Source organism: Tauraco erythrolophus, chromosome 11 (genome assembly GCF_009769465.1).
Source record: "Tauraco erythrolophus isolate bTauEry1 chromosome 11, bTauEry1.pri, whole genome shotgun sequence".
Taxonomy (NCBI): Eukaryota; Metazoa; Chordata; class Aves; order Musophagiformes; family Musophagidae; genus Tauraco; species Tauraco erythrolophus.
Window position 1 is genome coordinate 13,239,545 of NC_141475.1, and position 16,836 is coordinate 13,256,380.

At 36.7% G+C, this 16,836-nt stretch overlaps 1 protein-coding gene across 2 annotated transcripts in view; it reads right to left on the reverse strand.

Annotated features, from left to right (window-relative positions):
- SLC9A9 (solute carrier family 9 member A9) overlaps window positions 1-16,836 on the reverse strand; it is a 204,946-nt gene that overhangs the window by 80,270 nt on the left and 107,840 nt on the right. For both annotated transcript variants that reach the window (XM_086618199.1, XM_086618200.1), the window contains 3 exons: window positions 10,966-11,079; window positions 9,024-9,135; window positions 3,328-3,481 (listed from right to left, as the gene is read on the reverse strand). In XM_086618199.1, coding sequence (XP_086474325.1) covers window positions 3,328-3,481; window positions 9,024-9,135; window positions 10,966-11,079 — 380 coding nt within the window. The remainder of the gene's footprint in view (window positions 1-3,327; window positions 3,482-9,023; window positions 9,136-10,965; window positions 11,080-16,836) is intronic.

A 16,836-nucleotide genomic window follows, 5' to 3' on the forward strand; every position in this document is an offset into this window, starting at 1 on the left:
TTCATTGTCTGCCAAGAGCAGTATATTGTAGTCTTTTCACATAGGGAGTAAAGGCAGGTTTTTTCTAGTTTTAACTCTCAGATGAGGCAAAAGATAATGTAATATTTAGGAACGTGGTGCAACCAATTCTCCTCTGAGAATGCCAGCTGATAACACTGCAACTGATTGTGCATATGCCTCTATGCTCAGAAATGTTATGTTACTGTGCTGGACAACTGCAAACATTTAAACAGGACCCAGTTTTCAGAAAGGGAACACTCAACACTTCCTGAAACTCAGTTTAAGGTGTCGAAAATAGGAAACAGCTAAAATAAATTCTGAAAAATGTATGTCTTGTTCTTTCAGAACAAAGTTAAAAAATATTCAGATTTTGCCAAGAATTTCAAGACTCATTTTGAAGGCTACTCTGTATGGGTAAATACACTTTTAAAACAATGAGAACAATTGGTATGGATTTCTTTTAAAACTATATTTTGACATATAGATGTAACTTCTGCTATTAGCAGGTCAGATTTCCAAGGCTCTAAGAACCTTTCTTAGATTCAAGCTATGGTTTAAGTAGGAGCATGTGTTGCAGCAGAACTTGTTTGTTAAATGAAAGGACCTATAATTGTGAACCTTAATAAACTTGGGTGAACTCCTGGGATCCATTTAAGCTTCTTTTTGCAAAAGCTCTCAGCACAGCTGGCCTCTGAAGCCTTGTGAGATAGTTGAATGATATTGCTGCATTAAATGGGAGATGGAATTGGAGCCTTTTTCAGTAGCACATGGTTAGTTTTGATAATATATCTTACTATATGTTTTGGCAACAATTTGCAAGTGTTGTATAAGCCATACATATTCCTGGAATAAATAAGCTAGTTATCTCTGAGGACACATCTTCATCTTTTCTCTAAAAATAGAGCGACAGATTATATTTACGTTAAGTTGAATTTTAAGTGAAAAAAAAAAGAAAAGCAGATCTGATGCTATTGCTGTGAGGAGAGGTGGAAGATTATGGAAATTCTAGTTATTATGGAAACAAAGATTGATTTCCCAGAAGGCTATTACTACTACTATTATTTAAAAATCATCATGGGTCTATTCCCTTATACTCTGTTGATATACGAGGAGTCTTGGTCACCATTATGAGAATTTCACAGTGGAGATTATGGAGAGTGCAATAAATCCTTGAAACATAGTATAATATGTAGACAATAATATACACTAAGAGGGTTGTACACATCTTGAATACTGTCTGTTACCTTGACTAACACTGCAATGCATTATGGTAGAGCGTATGGTACGTATATTAGTGTCAATTTTTTGTAATTTATGTTATTTTTGCGGATCTTCAACTTAATGGATGATAAATTTATTTATGTTTTAAAATTAAAATGTGGATAAGTTGGCCTGTAACATACAAATTCAAGCACTTATCTCTAGGATGACTAACTTTGTCAACCTTGAGGAGTAAAGAGTTGCATCGCCTGAACTACTGATAGTAACTGTAGCCTACTCCACATAACTAGAGCGGGCATAAATTAAAATGTATATGAATAAGATTCAGTTCATCCAAATAGTCTCAGAAATCACATGTTCCTCTTTATTATCCTCTGAATGCCTCCTGTTCAATCAAATACATTACCTGCTGGATAATCATTTTATGGGCAGAAAAAGCACACTCAGCTTTGGACTGCTATTCGCTTGATCACTATACTTTTGACTATTCCTGTCTCCCAAGAAAGCAACTATACAGAAACTCATAGGTTATGACTGTCTACTTTCAGTGTCTTTTGTAAAATCTGTTGTACAGGTGGATAAAGAAAGAAGCACGTGCTTGCATTGAACAGTATAAATAGTTAATGTGAGAGTCAACCCCTCGCTTGTGGTCTTGTGGGCCTTCCCACCTCTGGGTAGTACTAAGTAGTAAAGAAATGCCATTATATCCAGTTGAATTGCTTGCATTAGTGAAAGCACTTGACGATATTAATTTAAAAATTACATAAAGAGCTAGATCAGTACAGGCATCTAGAAACCTAAATCCTTAGACTAGATACATGACTACAGCCCACCTCCTTTTTCCCTTACTGTATTTTCAAAATTATTCCCTAATCTCTCATTATAGTAATCCAAAGATATTTGATCCACAAGATCTAATGAGAATATTTCTCCTCATCCACGTTTCTCTTGCCATATAAATCAACTCTATTGCAGACCAACAGTGAAAAAGTGGCAAATCTCAGAAAGATGGCTGATAGTGGTGGAGTACATCCAAACTGTAATGAACTTGATTGACATTATGAGACTTGAGAGATGTCATGAAAAGGAATCAAACTGTCACATAAATAGAAAGCCCTCACATTGCATATGCATGCCTGCATTTTATACAGTACACTTTTACGCTGGTCCTTATTTCGTCGGCCAGCTTTTATCTATGCTCTTTGTTAAAGCTCCGGTTTAGTTATCTTCAGCTGGTATTTTATAGCAACAGCCTGACATGAAGACTTGTTAATCAGACATCATTTTGTAAACAAGAAAACTATGTGCTATATATAGAATAAACGATAAGGCATTGTGAATTAGAAGCCTATCTTGATACTGAGGATTTCTTTGGTAACCTTACGAACCATGGCAGTGAGTTCTAAGTGGATTATGAATTAACCAGAACTCAGCAATAGTATTACACTCTTACTGTTAAAAGTGGGGTTTCAAAAAAGCACACTTGGCAGGACACTACATTTAAATTAAATATTCTTTATTCCAGTTTCCTATTTCCCTCTCTTTTCTCATTTAACCTCCCTTGTGATTCGTTGCTGTCTGTGAATACAAATGACTATGAAATAATTTAAAAAATAATGTAGTGAAGGAGAATATAAAACAATGAGTACTAAATCAATGGCTGAATGATACACCAATGCAGGCAGATTTTCTAGTATATTCACATTATAATGGGAAATACATTATTTGTGATATGTTTGTGTAAGGAATACACGTTTTTAGATGAGGGCAAAGTCTGCCTTTATAGCTCTTTCTTCAGCAGCGAGGAAAACACTGCTAATGTTTATTCAGAGTGTTTAAAAGGAACAGTAGTGAAGCAAACTCTTAGGAAACAAGGATGGATCTGACCTAGGTCCAAACTCTTGGGAAGAGTTTGGGAAGAACGAGCTTGGGAAGAACCTGTTCCTTGTGGTCAGGAGCCTCTACTAGGTAGCCAAATACTTCCTTTGTGTTTGTAAAACTATTAAAAAGCATATTAGCAAACCTTAGAAAGCTGTAGGAATTTAGTGATTGATCATAGTGATTGCATTCTATTTTTATGGTTAATATTGTAAAGAGAGTACTAACCTGATCTGAAGCCACGTGAGCATTGGCGTTGTGCCCCCACCAAATACCCAGACTGTGAAAAACACAATAAGCAGAGTTGTTGTAAACATCATTTGTTTGGGTTGGGATTCTGTGTCTCGAATAGCTAATGCAAATGCTATTGCACCACGTAAACCTAAAAAAAAAAAAAAAAAAGATAAGAATAATGAACTTAATGTGATGGAGAAAGAGAATTTTACTCTCTCCAACACAAACCCAATTCCAAGGGTAGAGGAAACTAACCATGATCATACTTCCAAAATGCTGAATTGTGCTCATTGGAAGGATGGTGTTTAAGGCAAGTGTAAACAACTTTGACAAAGTGGACAATGAAAGTACTCTTATATTCACATAATAATCACACATTTGTTTTACATCCACTGAATTCTTTGTCCTGAATAACTGAAAATTAAACAGTTAAAATTAAAATCTGGACTTCATGCATGTTAAAAAAAGAAATCTATTCCCTATGTTGTTTTACTGATTTCAGTGGGACCACTCATGAAATCAGGAGCAAGTGAGAAAGAGGGTTGGCATTAAAATCTGTACCCAAGGAGGCTACCCGTTTCTTGCTTGAAACAATAGAAAATTTCTTTAAATTTTACTTAAAATCCTTCAGTATGCTAAGAACAGACATAAAAACTATGAATTAAAAACAGTGAATAATTTTTAAAAGATGATTTTAAGTCAAAAGATGATTTAAGGGGATGCAGAATAAATGTAAATTTTTATCTCTTAGTGTACTTGAAATGTTATAATAGTTGTAAAATAATACACGTACAGAGACTGAGTAAACAAAAACACACATGTGGAGAAAACAGTTTACAGTTTAAAAAAAGCCCCATAGGTAGTAATAATACTAAATAGGTCCTTGCAGAGTGACACATTTAAAAAGAGAGAGGAAAAAAAAAAAAGCCTACTAGTACTTCCAGCCCTCAGGATGCATAATACAAATAATACTCTATATTTTCCAATGTGTTCTCTTTATCTATTTAAATTTACTTTATTGTTTTCTAAAAAAAATTCCAGAAAGTAAGAACAAGGCTATTACATGTGTACAATATACACTGAATCCAAAAAGTACTTTGCAAGTATTGAGAAATTAAACCTAATAATTAAACATCTTCTAAGGCACGGATGGTACATGCAGAATCATTTAATCGACCACTAAAAAGTAGCTATTTTTGGAATAGAACTCTAAAGCTCTTTAAGATTACGTAGCTAGAATGTGAATTATTTGGTATGGAAGATGGACAGTTTATCCAGAGAACAACACCAAGCCATTTCTTCAAGGAAGTACCAGACTGTAGTTGCATCAGCTGAAAATGGTCAGTGGCAGCAGGTTTACAATGTCTACGTTTATGAAAAAAACACTGCAGTCAACAAGTGAGCATGTCCTTTACTTTGCTTTTCTGTAAAAGATGTCTCTAAGGATGCACATGCTTTACTCTTTTCTCATGGGAAAAAAATATCAGCTCATTTTAAACATGTACCTGAGGAGGGAATGAACCACTATCCAAACGGTCTTTTTCCAGTGGTTATAGCAGTAATATAGATGACTAGCCCAGATGAAATGCTTAAATTATTAATGGCTACATTTTGGTGGAAAACAATGGTGCTGCCCACAGCTGCATCACAATGGTAATTGCACTATTAAATCTAGAACACTTCTTTTGGTAAGAGGGAATATAAAAAAAATAATTGTTAATTAATATGCCATTAAGACTTTCTACTTCGAGTGCTGGACTGGATATTTCTTCAATTTAGAGAAATAGTGAGTGCCTTCACTGTATTTTTCATTTATAAAAGGCTCAACATATTCTATAAGACCTAATTCAGTTTCAACTAAAAATGCATCTAAAATAAATATCAAACAAAGCATTTGTTTCCAACTAAAGCAGCAGAAAGAAGGTGAATATAACTTAAAACGTAAAGACTTAATGAGAAGCAAGGAACACTATTAAATACATCAAAATCCATTCGAGGTAACAATGGAAACGAAGGAAGGGAATGTTAACCTCAGTAGATGGTAAGATACTGAAATACACTGAAGATAAGGATGGTTTCTGAAGATAAGATAGGTTTTCTGTAACACCTCAGGGAAAACACCAACAGAGAACAATGGAACGACTGGGGGTCCAATGGACATTGGTACCTCAGCTACACCTGGAAACAGTGGTGTGGTGGAAGGAAGATGCTCTGATGAAGCATTAGCAGAGATTCTCTCCCCTCACGTTTCAGAGATACCACTCTGACAGCAGCTCCACATCTGTGTGGTGATCTATTGATCACATTTTTAGGCTCTACCACAGATTTTCTACTAGATTTTTCTGCTAGCTGTACCAGCCACGAGGGATTTATCTTTAAGCGATGTTCTTTTATGTGTTAGGGCCTCCAAAGAAAACCACCCCAAGGGTTAAGCTTCACAGGCCCACAGAATAGAAAAGGTGTGTTCTATTGGGCCATTATACATCCTTTGTTTACGCTCCACAAACATGTCACTCCAAACCAGTCCTTCTGAAGAGGCTTTGAAGGCAGTAGTGTTTGTGAGTAGTGTGGAGAGAATCTGCCAGGAAAGGAGACTTTCTGGATGTAGATCTGGTGTTTAGGCTTCAACTGTAGTTCTCTACTCTTTTCTTCTTTGCTTTCTTTTCTCTTTAGCTGATTTCTTTTCATACCTCTCCTCTTGGAAAAGTTCACTTTGACACTTCCCACCAACATGTACATACAAGTGTGCAGATGTAAATGTCTGCGCAACAACTGCCTGTACACAGGCATTCTTTTTTTTCTTCTACATTTGTGTTCAACCCTTATAGACCACTGCTGCAATAATGTTTTATATTAACAGCAGCCACCCCGTAGCACTGTGTCCTACAAGCTTCTCTTTTGCTTGTTTATATGCTGTAGAGAAGAGGAAAGCACAGTAAAAAGTAAACGGAGATACTGGAAGAAGAGCGGAACGTGCAGTACTGTACCTGTGAAATAATCCCCTCCTAGTCATGTGGCAGTGATACCTAAATATCAAAGATGTTATTGCCATTAATAAGTCCATCTGGATCCATTTAGTTTCCTTCTCTTTTCATTTTATTACCAGTTAAAGGCATCATAGCAGGGTCTGAACTGAAATGAGGCGTTTTCATGCAGCATAGACCACTACTGTACAGTGCTAGATCCCTTATAATTTAAGGCTTTAAAATATTTCTTTTTTACATGAGCAGAGACTGCTGGCCTGCTCATTTTAGCTGATGTTGAACTTAATTTGAGAAGCTCAGGCTTAATTATACAACAACTAATCTAGTTTTGATTTACAACGGACTATCATCAGGAATCATGATTAAACATAGTTGTAAAAGTGAATCTACTCTCCAAAACGTGTTTAACGTTAGAGCAGTGGCATAAGCAGATGAAGAATGTAATAAATCAAAATGCTACATAATCCACTTCTAAGCACTAACCCTTCCGTCTTTTATCAAATGTATCAATACTCCTTAAAAAGTAGAAGTTCATGACTTCAGTAGAGTTCTTCGCAGAGTGTGATATACTCAAATGCTAATCAACAATATACTTGCCTGACCTTAATTGCTTTTTTCAGACTTTGATAGTCATGGTGATTATGGCAGTAAAACTCAGTAAAGAAAGCAGTAAGTGTTGGGTGCATTCAGTAACGACAAGATTGAAAACAAAACTATCCCCAAATTTGTGGCTTCTGCATGTTGGTGTGTGAAGCTGTGGTGAGTGAAGCCCAGTTTTCCCTGTGATCGATTGGAACCTGATGCTATATCGGAATGGTGCTGCTGATCTTGTGCAAGCAATAAGCGTCTTCCTCCAAACTCAAATTCAATGCCACCTTCACTCATGTCAGAAATGTGTCTCTCTTCTGGCAGTCATTGTCTTCTCTGTTTATCACTATATATAGGACGATCAGTTGATAGTAAATAATGTTTCTGAGCACAAATCTTAGTGCATATTCAAAAGTACAATTACACAGAAAATCTACATATCCGAAGTGTTCTGCGCACACTGCTGGCAGTGTGAGAGGCAGTGTCTTTATTGCTCTACTTACAGATGATGCCATTACTTTTTTAAAGTGTTGTAAGTATGTTTTTCTCTACAAAACACAGTGTTTCTTTGAAAACAGTTACAAATGACTTTTCTGAGTATTTTAACATTTATATTTTAGAAGTTTTCAATACTACTATTTTCAGTTCTCAGTGGCCAGATTGTACTGGAAAGCTAATGTGTGAGTGTGAGTTCTCATGTTCAGTTGCTGGCTGCAGGCTACTTTCGGCTCCTAGTTCTGTGGAGAATAAAATTTGACTGGAGAAAACCAGGACAGAAACGTTGAAGAATAAGAGATTTTTCAGAAGATTTATAATTCTATGCTTTATCTGATAAGAAATAAAAGCAAAAATGGAGCCCAGAAACTAGATAACTAATGATATGAAGCTATCATTCATGCTGTTTAGTTGGCCACCTGCTAGCTTTACTAGAGTGATCTACATATACATCTTACATGGCTAACAATTGTAGGTGAGCAGGCGGTCTGAAAACCAGTTCCTAATGGATGTATGTCGTCATCCCTCACTACAATCTAGCTGGTATTAACTGACATTTTCAGTGCTAGCTTTTAGCAGAAGGATTGACTGGATATAGAAATGAACTACTGTTTTGCTCTGTAGAGAAGTGGAATTATATAGGCATAAATGAGGCACCCTGATGTGGAGTACTCCTGATGAGGAAATTTAAAATGTGGCACATTATATTTCACATATTATCTGGCTAAATGGATCAGTGTACATCAAGGCTATCAATCAAGATCTTTTCTCTATAAAAAATTCGAATACATTTTTGTATAAAAAGCAAGAAAATGAAGAAAAAAGTGCTGACTTTCTAATTTTAGAAAATTATTTCATAAATGGCGTTGGGGGATCTGTTTCTGTCTTTTACTGAACAAATATTCTTAGCTTCTAAGTGAGTTTTTTCTAACTAGCGTCAGAAAGTCAAGTGCAGTTATTTCTAGCTAGTGCCAGTCCAAAAATACAGAATCCAGTTGAGATTTTAACAGTTCAGGGTATGATGCACAAATCAGAGTAGAACATGACTCTCTCTTCTGGATTATTTTTTTGTTCTACAATGTTAACTAGAGTTAAAAATCAATAAAATCTGAACTCGGAAAATAAAGTACTTGAATAACAGGTCGGAATACATATGAAAAGGTCTGTGGAATTAAAGTCTCCTTTAAAGCTCATGTTTCAAAGTAATCATGTTTCACAGTAAAGCTGTTCCTGAATTAAAGGAATTGCCAAAGACTGTGTGTGATTTGAGTATCAGTACTAACACCTTCAAAGTCGGATATTTATTTGCTGGTATGTAAGCACACTCTCAAGTATACTACAGTTACCTCTAGAACAATACAACATAAAAACATGGTATTCCCAAATTGTCATGGAAGTGTAGACAGATGGGAGGCAATGGGTTGAAAGACCAGCTTCTTGGGTGGTATGTTTCCAAAAAGTTAATTAAAACAGCACAGTGAAGTTGATGAGCGTACAATCCCATTTGCTTCAGTAGCTTTGAAGAGACTAGCCTGAGTTGGAAGATAATGACTTCTTTGTGATAGATGACTATCTTTGCCAGTTGTTAAATGTGGACAGGAAAAATACCAAAATAGCACTTACCTGAAAACATCATCATATGCTGGAAGTTCCTGGGAATCTTTTGTTTTCGACCCAAATTCAAAAGGAAAGAAAGTGGATATATGTTGCAAGCTCTTGCTGCAAAAACTGCCAGCTAAAATGTAAGATGTTGAGGAAAATGGTGGAGGAACTACTGACAAAATCACAGTTAACTTAAACCCAATATTTCTACAAAGTTATTTTAAAAGTGTAATTAAAACGAATATGAGATTGTCTTCCTTCATATTTTACATGTCAGATCCTTCTGGTTCCAATATCATTATAAAACTGTGCAGTGGCAGAGATTGTCTTCCCCAGACATCCTGGTTTTATAGTCATCATTACATATCCCACTTCAATCACTCTGCTTTTACTCATCACATTTGTATCACATGTGACTTCATCTTCAGTCCTTCAATAAAATGCCCGTCATCAATTGCAGAGATGGTATAATCTCCTTGAGCAGCAATTTGCAAAGAATAAATTTGCTTTTGGACATGATTACTTTCTTACTTCCTGCCAATGCATATTGTCTATATCCAGCACTTTTCACCTTTTTTTTTTTTTTCCCCCTTTTCTTTGGAGATTTTTTGAAAGGGGTTCTTTATTACTCCTCTGTGGAACGATCAAAAAAGTTCCCCTAATTAGAACCATGAGGCTATTTCAGATGTAAAAAAAAGGCAATCAGGGCTCCTTATACATGCTTTTAGCAGGTTCCATCTCCCCCTTGTCTTGTCACTCTTAGGGCTCAGTTATGTTACTCTCAGTCTGAGACATGCTTTGAACTGTAGTAGATGAAGTACCTGAGTGGCAATGTCTCTATGTGTCATATCTGCTGGGCCAAGAGCTGCTTAAAGCTCCTACAGACTTGGGAGAACACGCATGAGTGGTGGTTGCTTCACATACCCTGTGCTCAGCTCTCCAGTGTGACCCTGTTGCAGTCTGTTGGCTCTTAGTGACAGGAAATGGCAGAGCCAGGTCCCTGCAGCGCTCTGCCACACAGTCCCTGTCTGGGGCACTGAGTGCTGCTCTCGTGCTCAACTGTCTTCCCATGCCAGAAGCACAGGACAGAGTATTGCACTTGCCTCGAGGTGGTGGTGGGGTGCATTAGGCTCTTGGGGTCCTCTCTGCCATCTAACCCAACCTGGAGCCCAGGGAGCTGTGATGCAGCTCTTATTGTTCATCTGGAAATTACATATAAAAATTACAGCAAGTAAACAGTAGGATCCCAATTTTTAAAGCTGCCATCAAAAGTGATAAGCAAAGGGCTGCTGCTCTGAGCCAAAAAAATAGTTGTGGAATTGTCACCGTGAAAATAATCGATACCAATGTACAAGTAAGTGACAGATTTGTTGAGAAACCATCGCAGAATTACAGACACAGACTCTTTTTCTTACAAGTCACTTAGGCATGTGTTGATGTAAATAATTCTGTATACAATAGAGATATCAAATACAACGAAGGAAAGATTTGAGTAACGCAGAACTGTTTGCTTTTTAAGGACTTAATATCATTTAAGTAGCCTTGAGGAAGTTCTGTTTATGGCACATACCTGTCTGGAGGCAGCTCTACTGTTTGTGGATCTGCACTGGCTCTGGACAGGCAAAAAGATTTTGCGTGCCTGCACCTGTCCCCACAGGTATGTCCCAATACATATCCCAATTTCCCACCTCACCTCTAAACAGTGGTAAAAGTTCCCCAGGTGGTTTAAAGCTATTTGCATTGGTAGATCTGCAAAACAGCAGCTGTCAAAAGACATGAACTTACATGCGTTGAGCCAGTTATTGAGATACACGTCATAAAGATGATTGCCTTTGGACTTGATGAAAAACTGATTTTTATTATTTAAGGAACTGATTGATTTGCTTGTTGACTTTTTTTCCTCATTTTTTAATATATAAATATATATATACATAGATACACATTTCTTTAAAACAAAGGATACAAATGCACCAAATATAAAAAGAGGATTGAAGATATGATTTTGAAACGTGAATAGTGCAAGTCCCATGTAACAGAAGATGACATTCTCAGCCAGGAAATTCATGAACTCGAATAACTTAAACGAGAGAGAAAGAACATAATTATGACTCATGTCTGTAACTAACTACTGTTTATCACCAGGTTCCCCTGGAATACAGAACACTCTAGATGAAAGGAAATTGCACCTACTTCAAGGGTGGATTTTAAAACCATCTAATTTGCTATGCAGTATATGTGATGCCTTTTAGCTTTAAAAATAGTAGTTGCTTGCAAGTTTTTCTCTGATTTGTGTATGAAAGCTTGACATAGACAACTGATAAAATACATAAACAGCAAGTAAGTTATACAAGCTTCAGTGCAAACCGTAAGTGACCCGAGGGAATGTAACTTCACTCATGTTTACACAGGTGAACCTGGGAAACGGCTCAGATCCTGATCACACAAGTGACTATGCATAATACAGCACTGGATGTGGGTACACTAATGCCAACAGAGAAAAAAAAATTTCCTAAATAGATTTTTGAGAACCTGTGCCTTTAAAATATAGTGTGATCTTTTTTATTACCTTGAGTATTATCCTGCAGATGAAAACTTTATTGCATTGTACGGAAATCCACATCAATTGCTTAATTTAAAATGAACTATTTAAGATACCATTTAAACATATTATAAAACAAGCCTAAAATATATAATTATGGTAGCATTTCTTCTGTGAAAAAGCAAGCAAAGCCAAAATATTCATTTGCCTTGAGGGGATGTTCTTGATTGCATTTGCAGCTGATTATATAAAAACTAATAAAATAAATTTTCATATTTATCCACATCTGGAAAAAATCAATCATTCCTGCCAAATAACTACAGAGGAGAGAAAAAGAGATCTTTTCACTTCTAGAGACACTTTTGGGCTCAGAAGACTATGGCAGCAAATGCGGATGCAGAATTAGGGCCAAAGTTTGCCAGTCTGTCTACTACCAGTCATACATCATTATCTGGAATGTTGCTATGGAGATATTTTATTCAATCTCAATGGGCTCATGTATTTTTTTGTAGTATGTTTGTGCTTCTAAAAAGAAATATCCAATAACACTCACTAATATCTAACAAAGGAAAAATGAGAGCTGTCAGAATCATTATTTAAAATAAATTTCAGAGGCAAAATGGCATAAAAGTCAGTAGTATATGGGAAGATATTTCGGACCCCAGGGCAGCACCATCAATTATCCCAAGCACACATTCATAGATTCATAGATTTCTAGGTTGGAAAAGACCTTAGAGATCATCCCGTCCAACCGTCCCTAATCCCCCATTAAACCATATCCCTAAGCAGTTCATCCACCCTTTTCTTAAACACAGCCAGGGATGGGGACTCAACCACCTCCCTGGGCAGCCTATTCCAGTGGCTGACAACCCTTTCAGAGAAGAAATACTTTCTAACATCCAACCTGAATCTCCCCTGACTAAGCTTATACCCATTTCCTCTTGTTCTATCACCCATCACTAATGTAAAGAGCCCTTCCCCCACCTCCCCACCATCCCTTCTCAAGTATTTGTAGCCTGTAATCAGGTCTCCCCTCAGCCTCTTCTTCTCCAGGCTAAACAGCCCCAACTCCCTCAGCCGCTTCCCATAAGTTTTATTTTCCAGCCCCTTGACCAGTTTAGTCGCCCTTCTCTGGACCCGCTCCAGGAGCTCAATATCTCTCTTAAAGCGAGGGGCCCAAAACTGGACACAATATTCCAGGTGCGGCCTCACCAGTGCCCAGTACAGGGGCAGGATCACTTCCCTGTTCCTGCTGGTCACACTATTCTTGATACATGCCAGTATCCCATTGGCCTTTTTGGCCACCTGGGCACACTGCTGGCTCATATCAAGCCGGTAGTCAACCAACACCCCCAGGTCCTTCTCCGCCAGGCAGCTCTCCAGCCACTCATCCCCAAGCCTGTAGCGATGCTTGGGGTTTTTACACCCCAAGTGAAGGACTCTGCACTTGGCCTTATTACTCTGCACTTAGCCCCTATTTTGTGCTGCAATGCTGAACAACATGAAAACAAACACAATAAATATTTGCAAGTTAGTAGGCTTGCTTAAATTATTTAAATTCAATTTAAATGAGAGAAACCAGTTGTCAAAAAGCTGAAAGTATGGGATCTTGTAACCTATAGGAATTACTATGATAAATCTCTACATTTCCATTTTGGGAGCAAATATGATCCCACTTCTTTGTGGGAATTTCATTCTGAGACTTTTTCTAATGCTTAAAAAAAATGTATCAGGAGTGTCATGACAGGATTTACACACACACATATACATATATGTAAAAAATATATATACTTGTGTCTAAATAAAAATGTTTTGAGGGAAAGGTACTGGTATGAGGAGCTACAACTGCATTCTTTAGTTGGTGCGATAAGATAAAGGTGCTCCAGAAGTTTTAAAGCTGAATGATATTTCACTCTTCATTTACAAAACCTCACTGAAGACTTAAAGAAATGTAAAGTAGATCCACTATCGATGCATTTTAAAAACACAGTTTCTGAAACAAAAGCTTTTCTTGTATTTTTCAAACTTTTTATTGACATATGTTTTTTGAAGGAAAACAAATTTTTATATATCATTGCTTTTGCTGTATGATCTTTCTCAATAATCTTCAACAGTAAATTCAAGGTTTTACTCTTGCCTGAAGTGCTTTCATGACATTACTGCTTTTGAACTTCTCACTCCCTTGTCTCTCAGCAATCTGGTCAAGATGCAGTCTTGATGTATTTCTTGAAAATTCAGTTTAGTGCATCTTTCACATTTTCCTATAACTTTACCACCTCCTCTGGCTACATGCATCCTGTTTCTTCCTACATCAATGCAGCTTCCAACCTCTAAAATTGTTTCATTAAGTGATTCTTAAAAGGAAAAATCCCTAATTCTTGACTATGTGTTTCCAATCACCATGAACAACACATACTTCCTTTGCTTGCTGGGCCAATGTTTCCTGTGCCACCAGCATAGGCCTATTAGTATTCTCAGCCTGTGTTTACAGTGTTCGTAACACTTTTTAGCCACGTTGTCTATGTCAGATATATGCAACTCTGTAATCTGTTGTAGTTCTTGAATCATATTGCTGGACATCAACTGGTTTGTTTGCAAGAGCAAATATAATCCAAATCCTTCTTCCTCCCCCCCGTGAATTTTAGTGCTGAACTGTGCTGCCTTTTTTCCCCCTCTCTTATCTCTAGTTTCTTAGTATTTTGATCTTTCACTATCAGAGCACTGCCTGCTTACCAGAAGATTAAATCTGGGCTAGTTTCCTTCCTTTGTATAGCAAAAATCCAGGTGCTATTTCAATAGCTAATTTAGAGCAGACTCATTCCTATTCCAGGCACAGCCATGATATGGTTTCTTATGAAAGATTCAGCTCCTTAGAATGGTAAAACTATCTTGTTAGCTTCATTCAGAGTCTTCTGTATTTCCCATATAGTTTACTCTCTTGTTTTAAAAGTGTATCATTCATATGACACATTTCTTCATGGAGTGCAGCCTATTCAAATTTCTTACCCTGAGTTAAAAAAATATTAAAAAATATCAACTGCTTCAGAACTAGTTATTGTTACAAAAGAAGTGATATCTGAATACCTTTTCCTGGAACATGGTGCTTGTAGATGTAACATAAAACTTTTATCCACTGTCCTCCAGACTTTGCTTTTATTTCTGTATTCAGCATAGTGTTTTATTTAGTGTTTCTTCAGATTCTGTGTTTTGTTCAATAGTAATACAGAGCACATGGAGATCTCCATTAAGCACTTAACTGTCAGCGCTGTGCAGCTTAAATCCCACTAGAGCAAACAATTTATTCTAAAGATATCTTCTGAAAACCATGTTAAGAAACAGCTTCCATAGAAGCATTTTCCCAAATTGTCATTCTTTTCACACAAATGTTTCTGTCGCTATTTTAAAGATGAGATGTCAAGACCTTTTGATGAGAAGAAGAATAGGAGAAATAGGTTTTCATCTGGAATTCATAATTTCCTGGGACACCCAAGGAGTTCCAAGAAGAGTTGCACCATACACATCAGTCTCTGAAAAACATCCTTTTTTGTCTGAATGGCCTTAAACCAGGTCCACGTTATGGTCTGCGTAAATACCACTCAAAAATTTCCTTTATTTTGAATATATGTACTTGCAAGTGGGATAACTTGCATGGGAAAAAAAAAGAAAAAGAAAAAGGGTAGGATTAGAATCCTAGATATTAAGTCCTTGGAAGTATTTTGTCTATAACCATAAATTCCCATCCCTTGCCTCCTGCACAGACAACTAACCTCTTTCTACTCTAAATGAAATTGTCATTAAAGTGCTCATGTGCTCCCATTAGTTTCTCCAAGGCTACCAGAAAATTATACTAGAAGTGATTTTAATATATACACAGTAATAAGACATTTTTTCTGTTTAAAACTAAAAAACCTTATTTGTAATGTGTCATTTCTACCTCTCCATGAAGTCTATAAATCTGCTTATAGCTTTAAAGTTAGAGATGTAATAAATCACCAGTGTCAACGCATTGCTGAGTAGAGTATTAATTACAAACACACTGGTTCAGAAGCAAACCGGGCACGTGGTTTAGCTGTTTAGCTCAGTGAGTTACTGAAACTGGTATTTGTAAAAAGCGGATACTAAAAGAGACTGATATTAAAAATGTCTATTAAAATCAAGATAATATTTATGTATTTAAAAACGCGTCATTCACCAAATATGTTTAGGTTTTCTATTACTCTCAGCTATTGCAAGTACTAAGAGGGATATGCAAAAAATCAGTTTTAAGTTGGGACAGTCTTCTGGAAAGTGCTGCTTGCAGTTCAGTTCTCACTGGTACAGGAAGGAATCAATCCAGGTTGTCTACACCTTAAGCCTTGCTGTAACCGCTAAGTTTGTCTTATACTGATGTTTTATTTTAACTCAGATGAAAAACTTTGTATGATATAAAAATTGTAGTAGTTTTATCTTTTGAGTGAGATAAGGAAAGTGCCTTGTTTTTTCTTCTCTTTTCTTCCCTCCACCCCCACAGTTAAATTCAAGCCAATTAGAGAAACAAGCTATCCTGACATGGATTTTGCAACTTGATCCATTTTATAGAACTACTTAAATTTTCACTGTTCAAGAGATTATCTAGATAAGTAAGTAGAGCACCTGGATCATGGGATACACTAAGTTCCAAACTTAGCTGCAATAAAAATCGGATTCTTTAAAGGAGCATGACTGGGGAGATGGAAAATGTAAGAATTCTCAAATCCTAATATTTTAAAGTGTTTTTCATCTCAAGGGAATAATGTTAGTACGAGGGTACTGAGTAAAAGCTGAATTACATCCACAACTTCCAGCAGAATTCAGTGAATTTTACTCACTGATGGCAGTATTACAACCTTTCATTTGATGTAATACCTGCTGAAGTAATGTCATCAACCTCTTGCAGACACCTGCAGGCCTTCTCTAGTTGCAGTGATTTTGCTAGAAACATGGAGGAATGCCACCTTTCTAGGGGTTACATCTTGCCCTGATATAGTCTTGCATGACATCATGAGAGTTTCAATAGTCCAACAGCAGCTTGGAAGCTAGGATGTAAAATTGATTATACTTTTGAGAGAGATGTGAAGGTGACAGAGCTATTAAAATCCCAAGCAGTCAATGTTAGTGATGGTTAGAAAATTTATTATATTTGAATAATGCTATTTAATTAGACCACAGCTATCAAAAATGTTCCATGAAGTCAAGGATATTGATAAATCAATAAGCGATGAAAATTGCTTCCCCTAACTATTTTGAATTGAAATTCAGTGAGAATTCAAACTACCA